The sequence below is a fragment of the Artemia sp. Qi Xiang Cuo genome, chromosome 4 (assembly GCF_049724085.1).
Source record: "Artemia sp. Qi Xiang Cuo chromosome 4, ASM4972408v1, whole genome shotgun sequence".
NCBI lineage: Eukaryota > Metazoa > Arthropoda > Branchiopoda > Anostraca > Artemiidae > Artemia > Artemia sp. Qi Xiang Cuo.
Window position 1 is genome coordinate 64,093,216 of NC_142797.1, and position 25,805 is coordinate 64,119,020.

Sequence of the window (25,805 nt, forward strand, 5' to 3'; positions counted from 1 at the left end):
TTCATATGAAAGTTGTCTACGAGCAACTTTTAATGGTCAAACTCTCATCGTATTCAGGATTTTTTTTTTCGGAGGGGGCTTACAAAAACTTTAAAAACGCAAAAAAATGTATTTTATTGAATTTTAAGTACGTTTTTATGAGCCGGTCAAATATTTCGGAGGGGGGCAGGTCAAACCCCCCTAAGTACGGCCTTTCCCATGGCTTTGTGGATGCTTTTGTGCGTGCAAACACGATTTAATAGAAAGCGTAAGACACACGTCCTAACCACATACGTACATCAAAAACCTCTTTTTACTGTTTGACATTGTTTTATTTTGATATTCATAGCTACACCAAACTTAATTACCACCACTTTCAAAGTTGAAATATAGCCAAAAGACTGCAATGTGCATAGAACCAAAAGGCTAATAATAGTGTTTACAAACAATTGCAATAATAGCACACTTTAGCAGTAGTTGAACAAGAGTTAATTATAGAACCAGAAGCTGTCACAACTAATCTTTTTCAAAACTAAGGCTTTAACTACATTGAAGCCTGTCTCTTTTTTTCTTTTTTTTTATGCTTATTTTAGCTATTGAATACTTATATAGTTATAAACCAGATTTAATATCATTTAGTGGGAAAATCAGGGTTTTGAGTCAGGCATAAACACAAGAATTTTTTCAGGTGAGGCAACAATTGGAGGGTGGCAAACTTTAAAATGCAAAATTAGCAAATAATAAGACAAAAGTACGGGATTAGGAAGAAAATTGTAAAGATCTTCAGATTAAAGTGGGTCAAGTCCAAAGCTCCTCCTCCTACCTCCTCCTCCTAAATTGTAAAGATCTTCAAATTAAATTGGGTCGAGTCCAAACTCCTCCTCCTACCTACCTCCTCCTAATTGTCTGCCTTGTACATGCCCCACGCGCCCTTATTTTTTCTAAAATTTACAAGAGCCAGTGTCACTCGACAGTAAAAAAAAAAAGTAACACACGCAATAATCTTGATAATACAGGTACACATGAGTCGGAGCCTTCGGAAGGGAGTGTCAGAAATCTTTTTTTCAAAATGGGGAAACTAGCACGTATCCCACCCGGGTATGCAGGTATGCTTAAGGTATATGCTGCTTCTGAAACAAGCGATTACACGACAATCCTGCCGCTATAACTTGCTCAAAAGGAACAAAATGCTTATATGATTGGATTCATTAATCTCAGATCCATCCATTCACCGAGCCAGAATTATACCGTTACTTCGATTTTTTTTTTCTGGCGGAGAGTTTAAACTTACTTAAAATATAGCGAAGTTGTCCTTTTTCAACGTTTTTGAGCCAGTTTTCAACGTATCAAACAGTTCGTGGTAACGAACTGTAAGTAAGGAGCGACCCGGCTCGATGGTAACCGAAACTCTAGAAAACGGGTTTTGATACCAATAGATACATCAATAGAATCAAATTTCAATGCTGATTTCAAATATATAACTTTCATCAAGTTTAGTGCTGCTCATCAACAGTTACGCGCCTGAGAAAATTTGGCTGATTTTCAAAAAAGGGGGAAAGACCCCCTAAAAGTTATAGAAACTTAATGAAAATCACACCATCATATTCCGCGTATCAGAGAACCCTACTATAGAGGTTTCAAGCTCCTATCTACAAAAAATGTGGGATTTTGCATGTTTTGCCAGAAGAAAGATCACGTTTGCGTGTTGTTTTTTTTTTTCCAGGGGTGATCGTATCGACCCAGTGGTCCTAGAATATCGTGGGAGGGCTCATTGGAGTGTAAATTAAAAGCTCAAGTGCCCATTTTAATCGACCAAAAAAATGGAGGGCAACTAGGCCCCCTCCGATGCGCATTTTTTTACCAAAGTCGCCCGATTAAAAATTTTGAGATAGCCATTTTGTTCAGCATGGTCTAAAATATGATAAATATGTAGTTTAGGATGACTTAATCCCCCAAAGCTCCCAGGGGGAGGGCTGAAAGTTATGTACTTTACCCTATCTTTACATATAGTATTGGTTATTGGGAAGTATACATACGTTTTCAGGAGGGATTTTTTCTGGTAGTGGGAGGGAAGTGTGGGTTGGGGGTTATGTTGGAGGATCTGTCCTTGAAGGAAGTTTTCATGGGGGAAGGGAAATTGCCATGAAGGGGGCGCCGGACTTGCCAGCATTATTTATTGGTTATTGGGAAGTATACAGACATTTTCAGGAAGGATTTTTTTCTGGAGGGGCGGGGGGGCTAGAGGAGGGGGTTACTCTTAAGAATCTTTCCGTGGAGGATGTTTCTTCGGGGTAAGGGACATTTCTATGAAGGGGGCGCCAGATTTCCAAGCATTATTTGAAAAATGTTCAGAAATTAAAAAAAAAAAAGTTTTTTCAACTGAAAGTAAGAAGCAACATTAGAAGTTAAAACGAACAGAAATTATAACGTATGTGAGGGGGTTTTCCCCCAAGTTAATACCTCGCTCTTTGCGCTACAGTTTTTTTTAGTGCTTTCGAAAGACCTATGTATTCTAATTAAACGGCCTTTGTGATTCAGGGGTTTGTTAATCAAATTTTTTTTTAACTTTTAACGTAAAGAGCGTCCTATTGACTAAGGGGAGAACCCCCCTCATATACGTAATAACATATACGTAATAAAAAAAACAAAAAAAACAAGCGATACGGCTCAATAGTAATCGACACTTTTAAAAACAAAATTTCGATGTCAATAAATGTACAAAAAGAATTTGTTTATAATGCTGAGTCTAGATAACTAAATTTGATTAAGTTTAGCAGTACTCATCAAAGGCTACGAGCCTGAGAAAATTTACCCGATTTTTCAAAGAGAGGAGACACATTCCCTACAAAAGAAAGAATATTAATGAAAATCACACCGTCAGATTCAGCGTCCCTATTACATAGGTTTCAAGCTCATATCTGTAAAAATCTGCAACTTTGTATTTTTTGCCAGAAGAAAAATATACGAATATAGAAGTTAGTTACGTAAGTTAATTTGTAAAGACATCCATTTAGCAAAAGAAAAGTAAAATTTTTATGCAAATTTCGTTTACTTATTCAATGACGGTTAGCCAAAATAAAAGCTGCATTAACTAAAACAACGATCAGAAATTAAATAAAAAAAACAAGTTTTTAAACTGAAAATAAGGAGCGACATTAAAACTTAAAACGAACAGAAATTATTCCGTATATAAAAGGGGATGTCCCCTCCTCAACGCCTCGCTCTTTACGCTAATGTTTGACTCTGTCTCACAACTTTATTTTTTAAAACAATAAAAAACTTTAGCGTAAAGAGCGAGGCGTTGAGAAGGAGACAACCCCTTTCATATAAGGAATAATTTCTGTTCGTTTTAAGTTTTAATGTCACTCCTTACTTCCAGTTTAAAAAAACTTGTTTTTTTTATTTAATTCTTATCTACAAACCATGTAGATCAGATTTCAAAAATGCAAGATTGCCAAAGATTGACCTTTTCGGCCAACCGTCTAGGGCTAAACAGAAAGCAGGTCGTCCGCGGTTGGGATGGGTGGATGTCGTAAAGAAAGATTTAAGGGAAATGGGAACTTCTTGGGAGGCTGTAAAGAGGGTGGCTTTGAATAAACTAGAATGGAGGAGGAGCATGCGTAGCTGTGTTGGCCTCTTGCGACTCTGTGCTGCGGCGAGTTGTTAGTAGTAGTAGTTCGGTAGATGATCAACTAGAATGTCAGCTTTGGAATGATATCAAAATTGTTGTTTGTCATTGATATATGGAAACCGTAGAAGAGCAGAAAAAAATAAACTAAAAATTAGCAGGGAATATAAGCCTAAGACTAACCTTTTCAGTGTCGGGACACTGAATAAAACATTCAAAGCCGAACTTACATAGAAAAACAACTTTAAAACTGCATCAAAAAATTGTTTATATCCAGTTTTGTTACGTATTTATTCATTTATGCTACGTCGGACAAATATTTGGAGTGGAGTGCTCAAATACCCCCCTTCCATGGATACAGCCATTAAAATTATATAAGGAAAACAGTATAGGTAAATTTGCAGCAAAAATCGCGGTATTTTTTAAAGAAGCGCAACACCGTGTTAAAATAGAATATTTAAAGCCGAACTTACGTACCATGTCAAAACCAAAGAGGTAACTTTTGCAAACAACGTGTCTATGGTCACTAGAAAAATAAACAAGAAAAATCGAACCAATATTTAGCCTATATACAAGGCACAGTAGACAGAATATACCAGTAAGCTTATCGCAGATCCTTTCTGGTCTTCGTTCTCGGTGCGAACAAAAAGCTCCTCCCACTTATTTCTGCATTAGCGGGAATGCGGGTTAGTCTGTTTCCGATTGTTTCAATGCACTTTGATGGAAACAATCGGAAACAGAATAACCTGCATTCCCGCTAATCTGACTTCGCCTGTGTTTATATCTGCAAAAACGTTCTCCGGAGCACTCGCACCCCGGTCCGGGTTTTTATAATGGGTGAGATAGAGAATGATCATACTGCTAATTCTATAAGCTGTGATACAAGGTGTCCTCAGTTTTGGAAATGGGAAACAATTTAAATTATAGAAAATTCAAAGAAAAGAAATAATCTAAAATCAAAAGAGCCTAAAAAGGAAAAATCAAACCAAAATATGCAACAACTATTCAATGTGTAAATTACGAAAATAGAATATATCAATCAAAGGAGCTCATATTTCAACACAGCTCAATTGATTTTGTTGTTGTTAAGAGGAGTAGGATTTTTTAAGGTTTGTTTTGGCTAAATTCTTTCCCTTTTTCAAAGCTGAGAACGCCTTGATGTATACAAGGCGATTTTATTTTTTCTTCTTTTTATTTTTCTCCTTCATTTTTATCTCCTTCATTCTTCTTTTTATTTTTTTCCTTCATTTTATTTTTCTTCTTCTTCTATTCCATACTGCTTGCCACAAATCCGTTGTTTCCAAGATTTAATTCTTTGGTTATTACCGTATTATAAGATTAAAAAGGGGTGCTGAACTCAAAAAAGGCTGGAACTCCCTGATCTAAATAAAACTGATAACATCTAAATCCATAGGGGCCAAACAAGAATATAAGAGGCGTAGAAGACCCATACCTGGTTTAAAATTAACATAACTTCCTTTTAAAGGGTTGTTTCGAAAAGAAATGAAACAATTTCAGTCCAAATCTTGGCCGCTTTAGATAATCAGGAAAAGGCGGCCAAGAGTTCGATTAATTATTAATACTTGTGATATGAATCATGTAGAATTTATATGATCATGTAGATTATATGATGTAGATTATAGAATCATGTAGATTATATGATTTTATTTTTTTGAAATTTTTGCGCAGAGCATAAGGAGCATTCTAACTTTTCTAACGATTCTACGGTAAGCTATGTCGTTCCTTTTTTTGTTTTTTGGCCTAATACACAAAAATTAGCCTTCGGCTATTCTATCACAAAAAAAAAAAAAGTTAGGCGCGAAACTCCCTTAATCTTGACACGGCGAATCCAAGGGCGTATTTGAAATGTTTTTATTTGCCAAACTTTTTGAGAAACTACCTAGTATGTGCAGGGATAAAAACGAATTTCACCGGTTTTCCACAGCCAAAACTTAGCACAGACATACAAGAATTATAAAACCTAATTTCCACGCCCAGCAGGAAATGGAGCAGCAACGACAGGAGGAAAGCAGACTTCAGGAAGGTTATTCAGAGAATTCAGTACCTTCGTTTATTTTCTCCGCTCCACACATGACAAAAAAATCACAATTTCGCGATTTGTCTCGAAAACTTCAAAAATACAACTCTAGTTTTTTTGCTGAGGACAGCCGAACTATCTTGAACAACATATCCTGAAATTATATGCACAGGAATATCTAAAAAAAAAGTCAAACAAAGTCACGAAAAAAAAAATTCAGGACTGCATTTGGTGGGGGCAGCAGGGCCGACTCACCTCTCCAAAAACCCAATATTCATAGACAAGTAAGAAAAAACAAGGTTTCCTGCAATTTTCGGCCATAGTAAAAAAGTTCCTGCCAATTTTCCTTCCCAAAAAATTAAAAAGATGCTACCGACAGAAATATTGACAGAATCCAAAAAATAAAATTGAATGTATGAAAAATGGACAAAACAAACACAAGTTTCCGTTGCAATTCTATTGATTCTTTTATTTGACTGTTTCAAAGAGTTTTAAGTTTACACTTCAGCATTTCAACGGCGTGATTCTTTCTTATTCTGCTTGTTTTTAATTTTATGCCATTGTTTGCTTTGCGTTGGCGGATTTTATGTCATTGTTTGTTTTCCACTGGCCAATTTCGGCCGGAAATGGAGCATTTTTTATTAATGAATTTCAAAAGTCTATCCTTTTTGTTGAAGATAATAATTTATTCATTCACTGTTTTGTTCTGTTTTTTGTTTATTTATTACTTTTTTTTACTGTTGTCTAGCCAATAAAATATAATTTTATATCTGTTTATATTGTTTTCTTTGAAAACACTTAGAAATTTCCAATGCACTTCCATCGGGTCCTTTTTAGTGGAGGCATCAACACTTTTACTGCATGATTCATTTTAAGATAGTCATTTTTAGATCAGCGTCGGCGGATTTCAGCCCCTTTCTTTCTAATGGCTTTTAAACGCCGATTGCTTTTCTTGAAGAAAATCCACGTCCTCCAGTTTTTACTGTTGCGCAGCCAGCTAAAGAGTTTTTTTTCGTCGTATGCAGTCCGATGTTCCAACACAACCTCATCGAGTCTTTCATTCAATTAAATAAAAAAAGCAAGTTTTTTAAACTGAAAGTAAGAAGCGACATTAAAACTTAAAACGAACAGAAATTATTCCGTATATAAAAGGGGCTGTCCCCTCCTCAACGCCTCGCTCTTTACGCTAAAGTTTTTTATTGTTTTAAAAAATTAAGTTGTGAGACACAGTCAAAATTTAGCGTAAAGAGCAAGGCGTTGAGGAGGGGACAGCCCCTTTCATTAAGTTCTAATGTTGCTTCTTACTTTCAGTTGAAAAAACTTTTCTTTTTTTTTTATTTAATTTCTGATCGTTTTTTAAATAATGCTTGGAAATCCGGCGCCCCCTTCATAGAAATGTCCCTTGCCCCAAAGAAACATCCTCCACGGTAATATTCTCCAGAGTAAACCCCTCATATAGCCCCCCCCCCCTCCAGAAAAAAATCCTTCCTGAAAATGTCTGTATACTTCCCAATAACCAATAAATAATGCTGGCAAGTCCGGCGCCCTTTTCATGGCAATCTCCCTTCCCCCATGAAAACTTCCTTCATGGAAAGATCCTCCAACATAACCCCCGCCCCCCCCCCCCCGCCCTACCAGAAAAAAACCCTCCTGAAAACTTCTGTATACTTCCCAATAACCAATACTATATGTTAACATTGGGTAAAGTTCATAAATTTTAGCCGTCCCCCTGGGGACTTCGGGGGATTAATTCATCCTAAAAAGACATATTTATCATATTTTAGACCATGCTGAACAAAATGGCTATCTCAAAATTTCGATCGGGTGACTGGGAAAAAAATGAGCGTGGGAGGGGGCCTAGTTGCACTTCATTTTTTTGGTCACTTAAAAAGGGCACTAGAACTTTTAATTTCCGTTCCAATGAGCCCTCCTGCGATATTCTAGTACAACTGGTTCGATACGATCACCCCTGGAAAAAAAAAATAATAAATAAATAAACCCGCATCCGTGATCTTTCTTCTGGGAAAAATAATGCAAACTTTCACATTTTTGTAGATAGGACCTTGAAACTTCAACAGTAGGGTTCTCTGATAGGCTGAATATGATGGTGTTATTTTCAGTAAGGTTCTATAATTTTTAGGGGGTCTTTCCCCCTATTTTTGAAAATCAGCCAAATTTTCTCAGGTGCGTAACTTTTGATGGGTAGGACTAAACTTGATGAAAATTATATATTTGAAATCAGCATTAACATCTGATTCTTTTGATGTATCTATTGGTATAAAAAATCCGTTTTCTAGAGTTTCGGTTACCATTGAGCCGGGTCGCTCCTTACTTACAGTTCGTTACCACGAACTGTTTGATTATTAATTTCATTCAAATTCAAATATTTCATTCGACAGTTTAAAGCACAGCAAAGGCAGGGTTGTCACTCAGTGACAAAAAGATCACTAGATTTTAGTGATTTTCTGATTGATTTAGTGATTTTCCTCAATAATCTAGTGATCTATGTGCAAATTTAGTGCTTTTTGTTTAGGCAATGTAAAAAATCACTAGAAATAGTGATAAACCACTGGGAATGGTAACCCTGAGCAAAGGTACAGTACTGGAAGTTTGTTCAGAAATACGACACATCACAGCGCCACATACGGACGTGGTCAGTGGAGGAACTAGCGTTGGTGTTTTTTCAACCATTCCTACCGCATGTACGGCCAGCAATCGGTAAAATTTTGTCATTGTGCACGCGCGAAGGAGGAGTCAAGGAGAAATGTGCAACGCGTGATGTGCCCGGAACACTGTTGCCATATCGGCTTATTTCCCGCCAAACTGGCGTGTTTTGGTAGTGGCTGGCGGGAGAATTTTGAGTCGTCCCGCCAGGCGTAAATCTTGGCGTGTTTTAAGTGACATGGCATATTTTTGGCGTGAAATGCTTTATTTGAAAGAAATTATTTTTGTAATTTGGATCCAATTACTTTTTGCCATGCGACGAAGCTGCAAATCTTCGTATTCCATCAAACAATATCAGTATATTCTTTCCTTTCATAATAATTTATTACCATCCATTAATCCATCGAAAACCAAACTAAGGAATTTGACATTTATCGATATCGTTTCCGCCGAGTGGATTGGTGCGCTGGATTTAGGAACCTTTGTTCGAGAGGACGGAGGTTCGAATCCTAGTGTACCCAATTATTTGGTTTGGGATGGGGGTCAGTCGCGTGACTCTGTAAGCTCAGAGAAAGTCGACCCAGCTTTAAATGAGTACCGGGAGAAATCTGGGGAAGGTAAACAGGAAGGGTGTGTGAAAGCATAGGATGGTTGGCCCCCAACCCCCCATCCTGGCTGAAGGGCCAAGAAACGGAGATCAGCACCGCCGGTAGGGACTGTAAAGTCCAATGCCGTATTATTTACCTTTACCTTTTCCCTCTCGTAAGACTTTAAGAGCGTCAAATATTGATGTTCAATAAACTAATATTGAGTCTATATGACACAATGTCATTAGTTTTTCAGACTCGGGCTGTCGGACATTGCACGGAACATTATTTAGTAAAAAAAAAAACAAATGGTTTGCTTTTGAGTACGAACCGGAACTTTATTGTGTTGTGAGTTGAAATTTTTTACTTTTCTAAGACTTTTTTTCTCTTTTGAAAGATGAAGCATAGCTAGCCTAATATACAGTAGCCTAGTGAGGATTTTATTACGGGGTTGAAGATACCCCTTCTTTGCTGTGAAAGGTAATAAGACCTATAAAATTATTTATGGCAACACCATATAAATAAGCTCCTCTGCCGTGGATTTGGGGCTTTGATATTTAAAGGGTAAAGGCGCAGATTAGTGGCTCTCCATGATTATGAATTTCCACGCTGTTTTTCTTCAAATGGCAGTGACCTTTGGTGATCTTAGAAATTCTTCATGGTATTAAAGTGAAACTTTCAAAATTGATCTAAAGTTCCTATTGGATAGGAGAAAGTTTTTTGAGCCTCATACCTTTCGTAAATCCTGATTTTTATGGTCTTAAAGACTTTTAATTTCTATCTCTTAAATGACAAAAAAAAAATTCTGGTGTGGTTGAGGTTTAAAATTCTGCTGAGATCATAGGAATTATAGTATCAAAACGATCAGCTTGCTAAAGATAAACTGTCTAAAAACCCCAGCATAAGCTAATAGCCTACCTTCAATAATGTTCTGTGTGATTTGGGAGAATAGGTTAGGTTTAGGACTAACGAGGCCATATAGGCTATGTGTATGTGCAAAAGTTTTTTATTGGCTTTACTGGATATTATGAGCCAACTGTTGGTGAGAAATAGCCACAAAAAAGTAATGGTCTTATCAAAAAATCACTAAACTTCGATAAATAGGCTATGGCCATAACTGGTATTATCAGTCGTGGGAACTTTGAAAATAATTTATATATTGTTTAATAAATTAACATAATTTAGAAATTGTGCTACAAAAATTCGGTAACACATATTCGGAAAGGGTATTGAATGGGGAAAGAGAATGTATATTACTTTGTTTTCTACCTGGTTTCTGTCTTATGAGTCTATGTAGGCCAGCCTATTATGTTTTTCGTAAAAAGTAGAGCTAAATCTCTGTTTTTTGTGTTTATTGTGATGGTTTTGCCCTTTTATTTTTGCTCTTTTTATGTTTGGTCTTTTAATTTCGCTCTTTTAGGTGGTATCACTTAGTTTGGCGATTTATTGGAAGAGTTCTTATCCGAAATGAACACTATAATAAAAAAATCTTACTTAATTATAATTCAGAAAATTTCTTGTTTTTGGGTGTTTAGAGTCGCATCCAGTATCCCCCCCCCCCCTAATTCCCAAATATAGCGCTAGACTACGCGCTAACTTTTTTTCAGCTGGGTGTTATTTGGTATTAATTAAAAAAACCTTTTCTACAAAATAAGTTTTTTCAAAGAAAAGTAAAGAACTCCATTAAACAGAAAATGAGCAAAAATAAAATCAAATAATCTACTAAGCGTGATACTACCGCAAATCAGCAATAATAAAATGATTAAACCCAAAACGAACAGAAATTACAATAAATAACCGAGTCAAACTCAAAACGAGCAGAAATTAACATAAGTTGGGCTCAAAACCCCAATGCCTTCCCAAGGCCAGAACATAATTTGCACTTTACTGAAAAAAACATAAATGTTCTCACTTTTATAACTTTAATAAATCAAACAATACTATCATTTTGATTACTAAATATCAGTATATGTATATTAAACTGACAATGCACATTCATTTGTATTTTTTTAGACCCTGGTCTAAAAAACAACAACAACAAAAAACAAATCATACATTATACCCACATCGATCTTTACTATAAAAATGTCAAGCCTTCCAATCACTTTCGACTATTAAAAAGGGAACTAGCCCTTTCAATTTCCAATCAAATGAGTCTTTTTTTAGTTTCAACGACAACGCTTTCTATAAACACCTTATATGCCCCCAGGGCATAAATTACAACCCTTACCCTGAGGGTTGTGGGGGGAGGGGTTGTCATCCTTAAAGACCTAATTTACAAGACTTTCAACTACGTTAAATAAAATGGCTATCTAAAAATTTTGATTGGATGTGTTTGGAAAAAAGGTGGGCGTGAGAGGTGGGTTAGTTGTCCTCAAATCACTTTCGACTATTAAAAAGGGCACTAGCCCTTTGAATTTCCAATCAAAAGATCTCTTTTTCAAGTTTCTACGACAAAGATTTCAATAAGACCTTATATACCCCCAGGCCATAACTTACGACCCTTGCCCTGACGGCTGGGGGAGAGGTTGTTCCCCTCAAAGACCTAATTTCCAGAACTTTCTACTACATCAACACTATGGCTATCTGAAAATTTTTATTGGATGTGTTTAGGGGAATGGTGCGCGCGAAAGGGTGGTTAGTTACCCTCCAATCTCTTTCGACTATTAAAAAGGGCACTAGCCCTGTCAATTCCCAATTGAATGAGCCCCTTTTGAAGTTTTTACGACAACTCTAACTATAAAACCTTACATGCCCCCAGGGCATAACTTTGCCCTGGGGGCTCTAGGGGGTTTGTCATTCTTAAATACATAATTTCCAGATCTTTCAACTACGTTGAAGAAAATGGCTATCTCTAAACTTTGATTGAATGTGTGTGGGGAAATGGTGGGCGTGAGAGGGGGGTCAATTACTCTCCACTCACTTTCGACTATTCAAAAGGGCAATTTCAATTTCCAAACAAATGAGCCCTTTTTGAAATTTCTACAACAACTTTCTATATAAACCTTATATGCCCTCAGAGAATAACTAACACCCCTTGCACTGAGGGCTCTGAGGGGGTTATCATCCTAAAAGACTTAATTTCCAGAACTTTCGACTACGTTGAACAAAACGGATACCTCTAAATTTTGATTGTATGTGTTTGGGGAAATGGTGGGCGTGAGAGGGGGGTTAGTTGTCCTTCAATCCCTTTCGACTGTTAAATGGGCACTAGCCCCTTCAACTTCCAATTGAATGAGCCCTTTTTGATGTTTTTACAACATCGCTTTCTATAAAAACCTTACATGCCGCCAGGGCATAACTTACAACCCCTGCCCTGAGGGTTGTGGGGGGAAGGGTAGTCATCCTGAAAGACCCAATTTCCAAAACTTTCAACTACGTTGAATAATATGGCTATCGAAAAATTTTGATTGGATGTGTTTGGGGAAAAGATGGGCGTGAGAGGTGGGTTAGTTGCCCTCAAATCACTTTTGGCTATTAAAAAGGGCACTAGCCCTTTGAATTTCAAATCGAAAAAGCTCTTTTTCAAGTTTCTACGACAAAGATTCCAATAAAAAATTATATGCCCCCGAGGCATAACTTATAACCCTTGCCCTAAAGACTATTGGGGAAGTGTCCTGCTCAAATTTATAATTTCCTGAACTTTAAACTGCGTGAAACAAAATGGATATCTAAAAATTTTGATTGGGTGTGTTGGGGAAAAGGTGGGCGTGAGAGGGGGGTTAATTGCCCTCAAATCACTTTTGACTCTTAAAAAGGGTACTAGCCCTTTGAATTTCCAATCGAATGAGCCCTTTTTCAAGTTTCTACGACAAACATTTCAATAAAAACCTTATATGCCCCTAGGGCATAACTTATAAGCCTTGTCCTGAAGACTGTGGGGGGACTGTCCTGCTCAAAGGTATAATTTCCTGAACTTTAAACTGCGTGAAACAAAATGGCTATCTCAAAATTTTGATTGGATATGTTTGGGGAAATGGTGGGCGTGGAAGGGGTTTGCCTTCCAATCACTTTCAACTATTAAAAAGGGCACTAGCCATTCCAATTTCGAATCAAATGAGCCCTTTTTGGAGTTCCTACGACAACGCGTTTTATAAAAACCTTATAGGCCCCAAGGGCATAACTTACAACTCTTGCCCTAAGGGCTGTGGGGGAGCTCCCTCCTCAAAAAACATAATTTCTTTCTGGAAATCAACTATGCTGAACAAAATGGCTATCTAAAAATTTTGATTGGATGTGTTTGGGGAAAAGGTGGACGTGAGAGGGGGATTAGTTGTTCTCAAATAACTTTCGACTATTAAAAAGGACACTAGACCTTTGAATTTCCAATCGAATTTCTACGACAACTTCTTCGATACGAAGTGCCCTGCTCTAAAGGATAAAAAATAATAAATAATACATTGTGCCAACATCGTTCTTATATGCCCCCAGGGCATAACTTAAAACCCTTGCCCTGAGGGCTGTGGGGTAGTGTCCTCCTCATCATCATAATTTCTATCTGGAAATCAACAACGCTGAACAAAATGGCCATCTCAAAATTTTGATTGGATGTGTTTGGGGGAATGATGGGCGTGGGGGGGGGATAGTGGCCCCCAATCACTCGACTATTAAAAAGAGCACGAGCCACTCCAATCCCCAATCGAATGAGCCCTTTTCAAAGTTTCTACGACGCCTCCTTCGATACGAAGTGCCCGGGTATGGAAAAAAAAAAATAATACATTTTGCCCCCATCGTTCTTTACTTAGGCAGCGCTGCGCTGCCTGTGATCTTGAACCAGCTGTTGACCAGAAATAAATAACTAAATTCAAACAAAGCTAGCTCGAGTGGCTGCCCGCTTAATGAATTCTAGTGATCATCTTCGGTGTGTCAAATGTGCTGCAAAGTTATGCCACGTTTTACCCTGTTCTGCGTATGGAATAAAAGTTCAGAATTGGGCATCTTCAGAATCAGACATGCTAGAACAAATATAGACACATTTTTATATTGCTAATTTTCTGCTTACTCCCATGATTTGGTTGGCGTTTTTGATAGTTCATCCACACGCCCCTCTATGGTCTTATATAGCCCTAGGCTATACAAAGAAAATAACAAAAAAATAATAATATTCTTCCTTTATAATACGCTCCAAGCATCGATGAATCATATTTCCTTGTTTTCCCCCATTTTTATCTGTTTTTGAATTATTTTTCATCAATTATTACTTTACTTCTCTCTACGTAGCCTAAGGGTACATGAAACCATCGGTGGGGTGGGGGGGTAGGGATGAAGTAGCGAAAACGCGAACCAAACCATGAAAATAAGGGTAAAATTTGCAATATATAAATGTCTCTTTTTGTTCCAGCATGTCTCATTTTGAAGAGACCCAATTCTAAAACTTTACCACGTATGGGATATTCCCTAGATCGCTTGGCGCATTTCCCTACGATTGACACTCTTTTACGGAAATTTTATTTGAAAATTTTAAACAAAATTTGTGAACTGAATTGTATTAAACTGCTTGTTTTTTTTTAATAAAAATTCCCCTGTAAACCGTAAATTTCTCCCTTCGCTAACAGAAAACCTTGAACTTCTACTTTGGGAGGAGCTGCTATGTAATATTTAAAAGATAAGACAATTAACATTATATTTTTCGATTTGTTGGAGGAAGCATTAAAACTTTAAAGACATTCCTTGTATTTGAAATAACCGAATAGAATTGCTACTTCATTTTATGTATTTAAAGCCCTTTTATAGCGTTCTAAAGTCCCCTTTCGAACACAACACTAATGACTCACAGTCTTAAGAAACTCGCAGGCAAACTGCCTAACATTTTAGCCTAAAGTAAGGATTATATAGGCATGTTCCTAGGGCTGATAGCACCCAGAATAAAATTAACCCTGGTTCCCGGGTGAACTGTCACCTGAGTAATGAAAACACTTTCTAAAAGTTAATCTTTGTAGCAGCCCCCTCACTTCACCCGGTTTTGGCACTCGGGATAGCCTATCCTGGATGATGGCTGTTTTCGAGTCATCAGAGTGTCTGAGATTTACCGCTGTTCTACTCGTCTTGAAGCTACTGAAATGTAAAAATAGTGTAAGTTTCTTTGTTAAACATTGAACCAATGGCTCAACTTACAGTCTCTCGAAGAGTTTTAACTATCATCAAAATCTCATTATGGCGAATTTTCACCTTATTTTTTATTTTGAAACTTTCATTGTTTAGCCTAGTCTCTGCTAGGTATAAAGTGGGACGAAAAAATCGAAAGAATATTTTTGATAGCAATTTAAAAAAAAATAGTTTTGTTTTGAGTGGTTTTACAAAATATTGCCAGTACAAAAATATCACCAGTCATTTAATTGTATCTTAAGAAGCTAAATAACTATGATTTTTGTGCGATAATGCATCTCTTCGGCTTGTGGTTGTTACTAGCATAGACCTGCGTATTCATATGAACAAGCTATATTAAGTTCTAGAAGTCAAACGATTCGTGGTAACGCACTGTAAGTAAGGAGCGACCAGGCTCAATAGTAACCGAAACTCTAAAACATGGAATTTTGATACAAATAGTTACATCAAAAGATTCGGATTTTTTATGTTGATTTTAAATATATTAGTTTTATTTAGTTTAGTTTAGTTTAGTAGCCATTTCACTTTCCAATCGAATGAGCCCTTTTTGAAGTTTCTGAAGTTTCGTGGTATTTCTGTTTGACAACAACTTCCATTTCAGGAATACCCAGATATCGGTTTTCCCCTCGTGATTGGGGAGAATCGAAACGCCAATAAATCCAAGAAGCTTTAAAAAATGCTAAAACTTGAGCTGCGATTTGTCAGAATAGACAAAAGTGCATATAACTATTTTTACCCATGGGACCATCCTGAGCTATTTCACTGGGCGGGAGGGGGACCATGTAAGTTTTACCGAATCAATATGTATTTTCATCAGATCTTAAAGTTTCTTAGATCTAATTTTTTCAACTATTTGACCAAGATGTCCGCCTTTGGCAAAAATTATACCGACATTCAAAACCATCGAGGGTTAGCAGATTCCCTCTATTTCCCTCCTCCTCCAATTTTACTTTTTGGTGGGTTTTGCAGGCCCCCTTTGAGACTTAAATACTCTGTGTGCCATAAGTAGGTGCAAAAGCAAGTCTTGACTCAGTATGCATACAAATAATCACAAATTAGATTGTGCGACACATTACAGACAGATTCAACATACCTGCCATGTTTCCTGTTTCGTTTCCTAACAGCCTTCCTACGCTCCGTTGAGTATGGAACTGGAAGCAGATATTCATTTTCCTCGCTAACTGGCGTGGAGGGAAAACCACCACTAATTGTCTCAATTTGTATTGAAGGAGTATTAGTTGCTTCTGACTTATTAGTTTCATCGCAAAATGGAATTAACGTAGCGCAGCTAGAACTAGGGTCACGTGCGTCAGAGGGACAATCAACAGCAGGGAGACTACTTTTGAGTGAATCAAACACCTCATAATCGCCTATGGCAGATTCATTTGAAGATAAGGCGTCCAAAAAGCCATCTAGAAAACTTTCACTTGGCACAAATCCAAATTTTCGGGTCCTGGACACACTAGAACAACTATCACTCTGTCCCCAAGTGACATCTTCCGATAAAGGGCTTGCTTCTGTACTTTTTAAAGCTTTCAGTTGTCGAAACTTTCTACTCTTTCGTCGTACAGCATAGTGCCGACGATGTGGGAAGGGTACGCAGACGTAAGATGGCCGGCGCTGACGATCAGCCATTTCCAAAAAGATTTTATCCGATTTCTGCAATCAAATTCACTTCATCACAATATATTTTGCCCACTAAACAAAACACACAAAATGGTCATTTAAGAAGAGACTTATTTGAGGAAGTAGCTTTAGCACTACTAGATACAAAACTTAAAGTATTTCTTTAACCAAGCAGGAGCGTTAAATTCAAATTCTATTGCCGAGCCTAACTGACTAAGGCAGATACTAATTGGCACATCTACAGTAAATTTCGTTGCGACATTATAGTAAGGCGTTACGTATTAACACCAATTCATAAATTTTACTAAGTTTGTATCATTAATATTTTGACTTCTGTTTTGTTTTTGTTTTTTTTAAGAAAAAAGGAATGCGAAAATTAAAAGAAACGATCCAATGTTGGCAGGGTCGTATCCGGGATTTTTAGGGGGGGGGGGTACAAAAGGATTTGGGGGGGGACTTTAAGAAACGCTTCAAAAAACACATCAAAATTTGTTTATATTCATTTTTGATACGTTTTTATGAGTCAGGCAAACATTTCGGGGAGGGGGTCAACCCCCCTGCATGCGGCCGTGAATGTTGGTTCAGGGACGTAGTCAAAAATCGATCTTGAAGGGAAAGGAGGGGGCAAAGTCCCAAAACGAAAAAGCAAGTAAATATTGTGAAAAATATACAAAATCTTAGGGAAATTCTTGAGGTTAGACCGATTTGAAAGTCCCCCCCCCCCAAAAAAAAACAACTAAAGTATGGGAATACAGAAATAAGCCAGAACTTTTCTAACTGATTATAGCAGAAACCTGGACATCACGCGTTTTTAATCCCCAAACGTTTGCAAAATTTCTAGTAATTTTGCAGAAAGATTATCTTTTTTCAGCAAATTAAACGATATGCAAAGCAAACGAAACTGCCATTTACCTCCGCCAGAAAATTCATAGGAATCCGGTAATGTAGGATTCGTGTATATGCTCTTTATGACATGAAATATTCCGTATAACATAAAAATTTCCTAGGAAATAAAAATCTCTGTGAAGGGAGAGAACCCCTAAATTGTTATCATCACGACATGTACCAGAGTGGGCTGTTTGGTCCAAATCAAATCTTATCGGAATTACGATATCATGTCCTCTTACAACCTTTTAGGAACCTACAATTTCGTCTATTTTGGAACCAGGCCCAATCCTATATATGCGGTGAGAAAGATGGTCTGAGGTCCCTGTAACAGTGACGTCTACTAGAACGGATTGCCAAATTTTAACAAAAAATTGGCAAAATACGGGATCAAATTTTTAAATTTGCCTTATCGGCGTCTCAACCTGGTCCAACCTTTGTAAGGGGAGGGGGTCCCTAAATGATAGCGATTAAGACCTCTACCAAAAGGCGATTCTTAGATATGTCAACCAAACTTGGTGGGAAGTAAAGGCAAGCGGCCTAGTTATGCCATTTGAGAGTACGTCACCGATCCAACCCCTTCTGGGTAGGAAGTGCCCAGAACTATTATCATTAGGAATTACACCAGGACACGCAGTCGGATTAAAATCAAATTTGAGGGGTAAAAACAGCTCATGTCCTATTTAGGACAATTCAGGGTCTAGGCCCGATCCTATCCTGTGAAGAATGGGCGATAGCAATTCTTGTAATCAGAAGACCTATTAGAACGGTTGTCGGGTTTCAGTAAAATTTGATGAAAATTCATAGCTAATTTCCATATCGTAAGGGTTCGATGCCCAGACCTTATTCGATCTGTGTATAGGGTGAGGGCAATTATGGCATAAGCAAAGTAAAAGTAATTTAAAAGACTTACGTCTTTTTTACGTTTTTTCTCAAATAAATGAAATTTCAGTAGAAGACCTTTAAATTTTTATTTTAACTGAATTCCCAGTCTGTCCAAACCACAATTTGAGCACTCATCAACTACACAACTGCACCGACAAGGAGGTAATAGCAACAGTGTCCTTGTCGCTTTATAATAATAAACTAACTGAATTGTGAAAAAGACTTATGATTATATTAATATGAACTAAAGTTCAAAAGATCAGTTTAAAATAGTAGAATGCAATGGTGCATTATCGCTGAGAAATTTATATCAAGTTTTTAATTATGTGCTAAAATAACAACAATGCATCGATTTATTTCAGAGAAATTAGTATTGAGGGGAGGAGACGACCTTGTCAAAATTACTATAAAGGTTTTACTTAGGTTTTGAGTATCTACAAGCGATAATTATAAGTACGAAGATTTACTGGCCTTCAGCTTTTGTGGCTAAGTTTATTTTATTAGAAAATTCAGCATTTCCGATCCCGTTCTATAAACTCTGATCTAAGCATTATTTATAAACGTAATCAACATTCTAATTTAACTTGCGTTTTTTTTGCTACTTGGTAGCGTTTATTTCTTATCTCAGAAACAAACAAAAATTTGCGAATCCTTAGTTGCGGTCTTGATTGGTCCAAGAGACTCTGTTTCCCAGCCATCTATCTCTTCTAATCGATTTTAAACTTTGTAAACTTTGATATGCATTAATTTTGTTTAACATATTTTTGTATCAGATTCAGGTGTTTGTTTCCTAGTAAACTAAACTATTTATTGAAATTTGAAAGTCAAGTCTTGATATGTCAAGTCAGATAATACATTAATAAGAATATCTGTTCTTAGATATTTCTTATGTATCTGTGCATAATATTCGATTGGAGAATAGAAAACATCCTTGTTCTTTAGTACTTTTCCGGCAACTTATCTATGTATTTGTTTTAAGTATTTGTTTTCGTATATTGAAATTCAATATTGTGTCCTAAATTTGATCGAAGTATTTGCAGCGTTTTCAACGGTTTACTTTCCATTGGTCTTTTCTTTCCTTTTTTCTTTTTTAAATGCTCCGTCTTTTTCCTTTTTTTTGTATGACGAATTTTGAAAAAAAAAAAAAAATTATTCATCCATCAACCCCTGAGAACAAGTTTCTTAATATCCTATGAATCAGTAAAGCATTCTAACGCAGAGTCGGGCTGTTTAAAGACTAACGCAGAGCCGTTAAAGACTAAACTTGTGGTTAATGCATACATCTGTGAAGATGTTTACTTTGGATGGGGGGAGGGATATTCAGTAAATAGAAAAAACAGGCAAATTTTAAGACCTATGCAGGAAAATATGGGACATCTTGATATTGGTTAAATTGTCTATTTGTTTTCCGTATTAATATTTCGTAATGATTTTTGATATTGTAATTTATTGTCTCGATGATTATTGATATCGATGATAATCGTTTCTTGGTTATTTTGTTTATTTCTTTATTATATATTAATTAAAAAACTTTTTCCACAAGATAAGTTTTTAAAAGAAAACTAAAGAACTCCATTAAACCAAAAATGAGCAAAAATAAATCAAATAATCTACCAAGCGTGAAACTACCACAAATCAGCATCGATAAATAAATGAAACCTAAAACGAACAGAAATTACAATAAATAACCGAGTCAACCCAAAACGAGCAGAAATTAACATGAGTAGGGCTCAAAACCCCTATGCCTTCCCAAGGCCAGAACATAATTTGCATTTTACTGAAAAAATATAAGTGTTTTACTTTTATAACTTTAATAAATCAAATAATATTAACGTTTTGATTTACAAATATCAGTATATGTATATTAAACTGACAATGCACATTTATTTGTATTTTTTTCTGTAAAGTGCAAATTATGTTCTGGCCCTGGGAAGGCATAGGGATTTTGAGCCCTACTCATGTTAGTTTCGGGTCGTTTTGAGTTGACTCGGTTATTTATTGTAATTTTTGTTCGTTTTGGGTTTCATTTATTTATCAATGCTGATTTGTGGTAGTTTCACACTTGGTAGATTATTTGATTTGATTTTTGCTCATTTTTGGTTTAATGGAGTTCTTTACTTTTCTTTGAAAAACTTATTTTGTGGAAAAGGGTTTTTAATTAATTTCTGTTCATTTTATATTGACATAGTCTTTTCAGGGAAAAAGAAAATAATTCTCTAAGTCTTTTTGCTTTTTTTTAAGACTTTATAGTTTGGCCTGCTATTTGTAAGCTGGAAAAAAATTTGAGCAATTTTTAACAACATACACACTTTTAAAAATCTGGACACAAATAGTAGTGTTTTATTCAGTTTCATACCTCCTCTAGTTGACCTGAAACAGAAAACTTGATACCATTCGCAAAAAGAAAGTTTCAACGTAATACCCTCCTTTTCCCTTAGGATACTGTCGAGATACCTAATTGGGAATTAGCTTTAACAAAGTGCATTTTGATTTAATTTAAAGGCAAGATTTGATTTTCAAAAATAATGGGCAGGTAGGATATTAGGAGTGGGAGCGGAACTAGTTACCCTCCAATCACTTTCGAAATTCCCTTTCGAAAAAACCTTTTCGAAGTTCCTAAGACAACTCCTTCGATACGAAGTGCCCAGGTTTCAAAAAAAAAAATAATAATAATAATAATAATACATAGTATTATTGGGTAATACATTGTACCCACATCGATCTTTACTATAAAAATGTCAAGGCTTCCAATCACTTTCGACTGTTAAATAGGGCCCTAGCTCTTTCAATTTCCAATCGAATGAGCCCTTTTTGAGTTTCTACGACACCGCTTTCTATAAACACCTTATATGCCCCCAGGGCATAAACTACAACCCTTGCCCTGAGGGATCTGAGGGGTTGTCATCCTCAAAGACCTAATTTCCAGAACTTTCAACTACGTTAAACAAAATAGCCATCTCAAAATCTTGATTGGATGTATTTGGGGAAATGGTGGGCGTGAGAGGGGCGCTGGTTGCTCTCCAATCACTTTCGACTATTTAAAACTGCAGTAGTAGTTTCAGTTTCCAATCGAATGAGCCCTTTTGAAGTTTCTACGATAACGCTTTAAATAAAAACCCTTATATGCCCCCAGGGCATAACATAAACCCCTTGTCCTGAGGTCTGGGGGGGGGGTCATCCTCAAAGACCACATTTTCAGAACTTTCAACTACGTTGAAGAAAATTGCTGTCTCAAAACTTTGATTGGATGTGTTTGGGGAAATGGTGGGCACGAGAGGGACGTTAGTTGCCCTCCAATCACTTTTTACAATTAAAAAGGGCGCTAATCATTTAAATTTCCAATCGAATGAGCCCTTTTTGAAATTTCTACGACAACGCTTTCTATAAAAACCTTACATGCTCCAGGGTATACTTTACAACCCTCGACCTGAGGGCTGTGAGGAGGTTGTCACCCTCAAAGACATAATTTAAGGACCTTTCAACTACATTGAACAAAATGGGTACCTCAAAATTTTCATTGGATGTGTCTGGGGAAATGATGGGCGTGAGAGGGGGGTTACTTGTCATTTAATCACTTTCGACTGTTAAACAGGGCACTAGCCATTTCAATTTCCAATCGAATTATTTCTTTTAGAAGTCTCTACGACAACGCTTTCTATAAAAAAAATCTTATATGCCCCCAGGGCATAACTTATAACCCTTGCCCTGAGGGCTGTTGGGGGAGTGTCATCGTCAAAAACATAATCTCTAGACTTTTTAACTACGTCGAAAAAAACGGCTATCTCAAAATTTTGATTGGATGTCTTTGGGGAAACGGTGGGTGTGAGAGGGGGGTTAGTTATCCTCCAATAACTTTCAACTATTAAAAAGGGCACAAGCCGTTCTAGTTTCTAATCAAATGAGCCTCTTTTGAAGTTTCTACATCATCACTATCTATAAAAACCTTATATGCCCCCAGGGCATAACTTACAACCCTTGCCTCGAGGGCTCTGAGAGGGGTTATCTCTTCAAAGACCTAATTTTCTTAAACTTCTAACCACGTTGAACAAAATGGCTATCTAAAAATTTTGATTGGATGTGTTTGGGGAAAAGTTGGGCGTGAGAGGGGGGCTAGTTGCCCTCAAATCACTTTCGAGTATTAAAAAGGGCACTGGCCCTTTGAATTTCCAATCGAATGAGCCCTTTTTCAAGTTTCTAGGACAAAGCTTTCAATAAAAACCTTATATGCCCTCAGAGCACAACTTACAACACTTACTTTGGGGACTGTGGGGGAGTATTATACTCAATTAGATTCAATTTCCATAACTTTTTACCATTTTGGACAGAGTAGCCGTTTCAAAGTTCACACTGGATGTGTTTTGATTTATTATGGGAATGGAAGGGGTATTAGGTCCCTTCGGGTCGTTTTTAAATATGACAATGAAAACTAGCCATATCAATATCCAATAGAAGCAGCCCCTTTTGAAGTTTCTACGACAATGTTTTCTATAAAAAAAAAAACCTTATATGCCCCCAGGGCATACATTACAGCCCTTGCCCTGAGGGCTGTGGGGGGGAGGGGGGGTTGTCATCCTCAAAGACCTAATTTCCAGAAACTTTCAACTACGTTGAACAAAATGGCTATCTCAAAATTTTGAATGGATGTGTTTGGAGAAATGGTGGGCGTGAGAGGGGGGTTAGTTGCCCTCCAATTACTTTCGACTATTAAAAAGGGCACTAGCCCTTTGAATTTCTAATCGAACGAGCCTTTTTTGAAGTTTTTACGACAACGCTTTCTATAAAAAACCTTATATCCCCCCAGGGCATAACTTACAACCCTTGCCCTGAGGGCTGTGGGAGTGTCCTCCTCAAAACCTGGTATCTATTTGGAAATCAACTACGCTGAACAAAATGGCTATCTCAAAATTTTGATTGGATGTGTTTGAGGAAATGGTGTGCGTTGAAGGGGTGTTAGTTGCCCACCAATCACTTTCGACTATTAAAAAGGGCACAATCCACTCCAATTTCCAATCGAATGAGCCCTTTTCGAAATTTCTACAACAACTCCTTCGATACGAAGTACCCTGGTCTAAGACCAAGAAACCAAAAAACAAAAACAAAACAAAAAATAATAATACATTGTGCCAACATCGTTCTTTACTTAGGCAGCGCTATTGCGCTGCCTATGATTACTCCGCAGTGGCATTTCTAATGTTCATTTGTGGGTTATAAATAAATCATTAAATGAATTAAATGGAGAATAAGATATGAGATGAGGAAAGGAGACCCGTTTCCCTCCTAAATCAGGAGATACTTGGTATTTTTTGCTATTCATTCTTCTATTTCCCACGTAATTCACATTTCTGGCATTTTTAATGTGCATCTCCCAGAAATGTCGAATCTCCTCTGTGAGAAAATAAAAATCGGGTATGTGCCTTCTTCTCATCAAACTTTAATTTATGTCATTCCTCCATTCCCAAAAAATACCCTCCTCCAAAAAATAATACCCCCCCCCCCCAGTAAAATCCTGGATACGGCCTTGCTTTAGAATAAAGCCTGAAAAAACATGCTATTAACCTTGGAAGAACTCGATTAAATTTTATGTTTATTTTTTATTTCTACCTACTAAATTCAAAATTTAGACGATTAGCGCCAATATTTTACCATTATAATTTCAAAAATTTGACTGACTTTAAACTTCGTAAGTTTGCAAATGTGCAATGTAAAAATCAAAGGTTCAGCCACTTTCAAAAATACTGGCGGCACAAGCCAACCGTGGCATAAAGAGACATGGCATGGCGAAGTGTACCACGCATAGTGGTGTGACATGTATACCACGTGACAAAGGGTGGGTGATCGCCCCCAAAAAATAAGAACATGTTCTACAGAATTACAAAAAAAAAGTCCTTTCCATTTATTTTATTAAATCGTTTTTGTAACTTTTTAGGAGTTTTTAGTTCGTATAATCATTGACAATTTATAATTAGCCTACTATTATCGCGGATTGGCAGCAGTTAGTGGTATTCCTATTCGACTTAAGCGCCGCCCTTTTGTCGAACGCCTATTTTTCGCCAAAAAAAACTCTCACAATCTTTTCTTTGATCAATGGTTCATGGTTTATTTTGAAAATGCTTATTAATAGGTTTATTAATTGGTTATTTGAAAACCGAATTTAGTAATGACTAGTAGGTATTAATATTTTTACATAAAAATTTTTATCTTTTAATATTGTTTAAATCATAAAAGCAATTTGCTTTTGCGACAGATTTTTGGCGAGCAATATCATAGGCGTCCAGCACCGGAGTTCTGCTTTAACCAAATTGGAATAGGCCTAAAACCGAGTCGTCGTTATGGCTTTTAGGCGAAGTCGGCCGAGTGAAAACAGCTTATCCTTCACTGGATTTGAATTTTTCCTGAAATTAAAGCCACTTCAAATGTGCCTGAACTGCCTCTTAAACCTTAACGCACCAATGGAGACTGGAGCTGCCAGAGAAAGTAAAATAGCACGGGTTACTTGGCCTAAATGAGCCATAACGAAGAAACGGCTTAAATTATCAAGAGCAAGTTAAAAAGATCAAGTTAGCAAAAGATTATGAAACTCCGTAGGACTAAGACACGAACAAGGAATTTATTCCAAGTGGAAGACAAATTTGACAAAAAAAAATTAAGTTTAATATAAGTTGTAGGAAATTTATCAGAAAAATATCAAGTGTTCAGAGTGGTACAACCAACCTCCTCCCTCCCTGTATTGATTACAAGTCTGGCTAGACTGCAACTTCCAAAGATTCTCCACAGAACAACTTTTACGGAAATACCATTAATTATAATTTACATAATAATAAATAATCATATGGTGAATAATTACGCTCCCTGAGTAAGTGCCTGGCTAAACTGCTGCTTCAATACTACCAGAAAAAGATTTCACACAAATGCAATTGATTGTCGTTTATATATGCACAAGTATAAAAATAATATAGGCTATTACTTAGTTGGGAAATGCAGCAATCCCTTTAGTCACTTGTTTATTTATTTCTCCTTTTTAAGGTGCCACATATTAATGTAAAATCCTTTAGATTCGACCTTGTCTACTTCTCGTCATAAACTGAATTGAGGTTTCCAGGTACGGTGAGAAAGATTGCATGTGGCGTAGAATCGAGTTCGAGGCAAAGATGAAATATGGCTGATTTAAGAAGAGATCAAATAAGCAAATTCATATAACTGGATAAAGGGACTATAAATCCAGCAGAGGCGTGTTTACTGAATGATAAACTGTTCGCAAACATGAATCAGTTCAAAGGTGATCAAAAGAAAAGAATTTCTGGATAGTTAAGTTCATAAAAGGTTAATGAAAAGGCCTTTCCACTCAGAATATGGATTCGAGCATTAGATCATCAATAAAATTTTCCACAGTCCAGAGAGTTATAGGCGT

The 25,805-nt window shown here is 36.8% G+C and overlaps 2 protein-coding genes across 2 annotated transcripts in view; one reads left to right on the forward strand and one right to left on the reverse strand.

The window, feature by feature from the left end:
* Positions 1 to 25,440, reverse strand: part of LOC148953326 (uncharacterized) — a 126,977-nt gene extending 101,537 nt beyond the window's left edge. Inside the window, exons 1-2 of the mRNA XM_089087623.1 lie at positions 25,362 to 25,440; positions 16,095 to 16,660 (exon numbers count right to left, since the gene is read on the reverse strand). Coding sequence (XP_088943749.1) covers positions 16,095 to 16,636 — 542 coding nt within the window. The 5' untranslated portion in view covers positions 16,637 to 16,660; positions 25,362 to 25,440. The remainder of the gene's footprint in view (positions 1 to 16,094; positions 16,661 to 25,361) is intronic.
* Positions 24,727 to 25,805, forward strand: part of LOC148953327 (eye-specific diacylglycerol kinase-like) — a 152,505-nt gene continuing 151,426 nt past the window's right edge. Inside the window, exon 1 of the mRNA XM_089087926.1 lies at positions 24,727 to 24,885. Within this exon, the coding sequence (XP_088944052.1) occupies positions 24,727 to 24,885 (159 nt within the window). The remainder of the gene's footprint in view (positions 24,886 to 25,805) is intronic.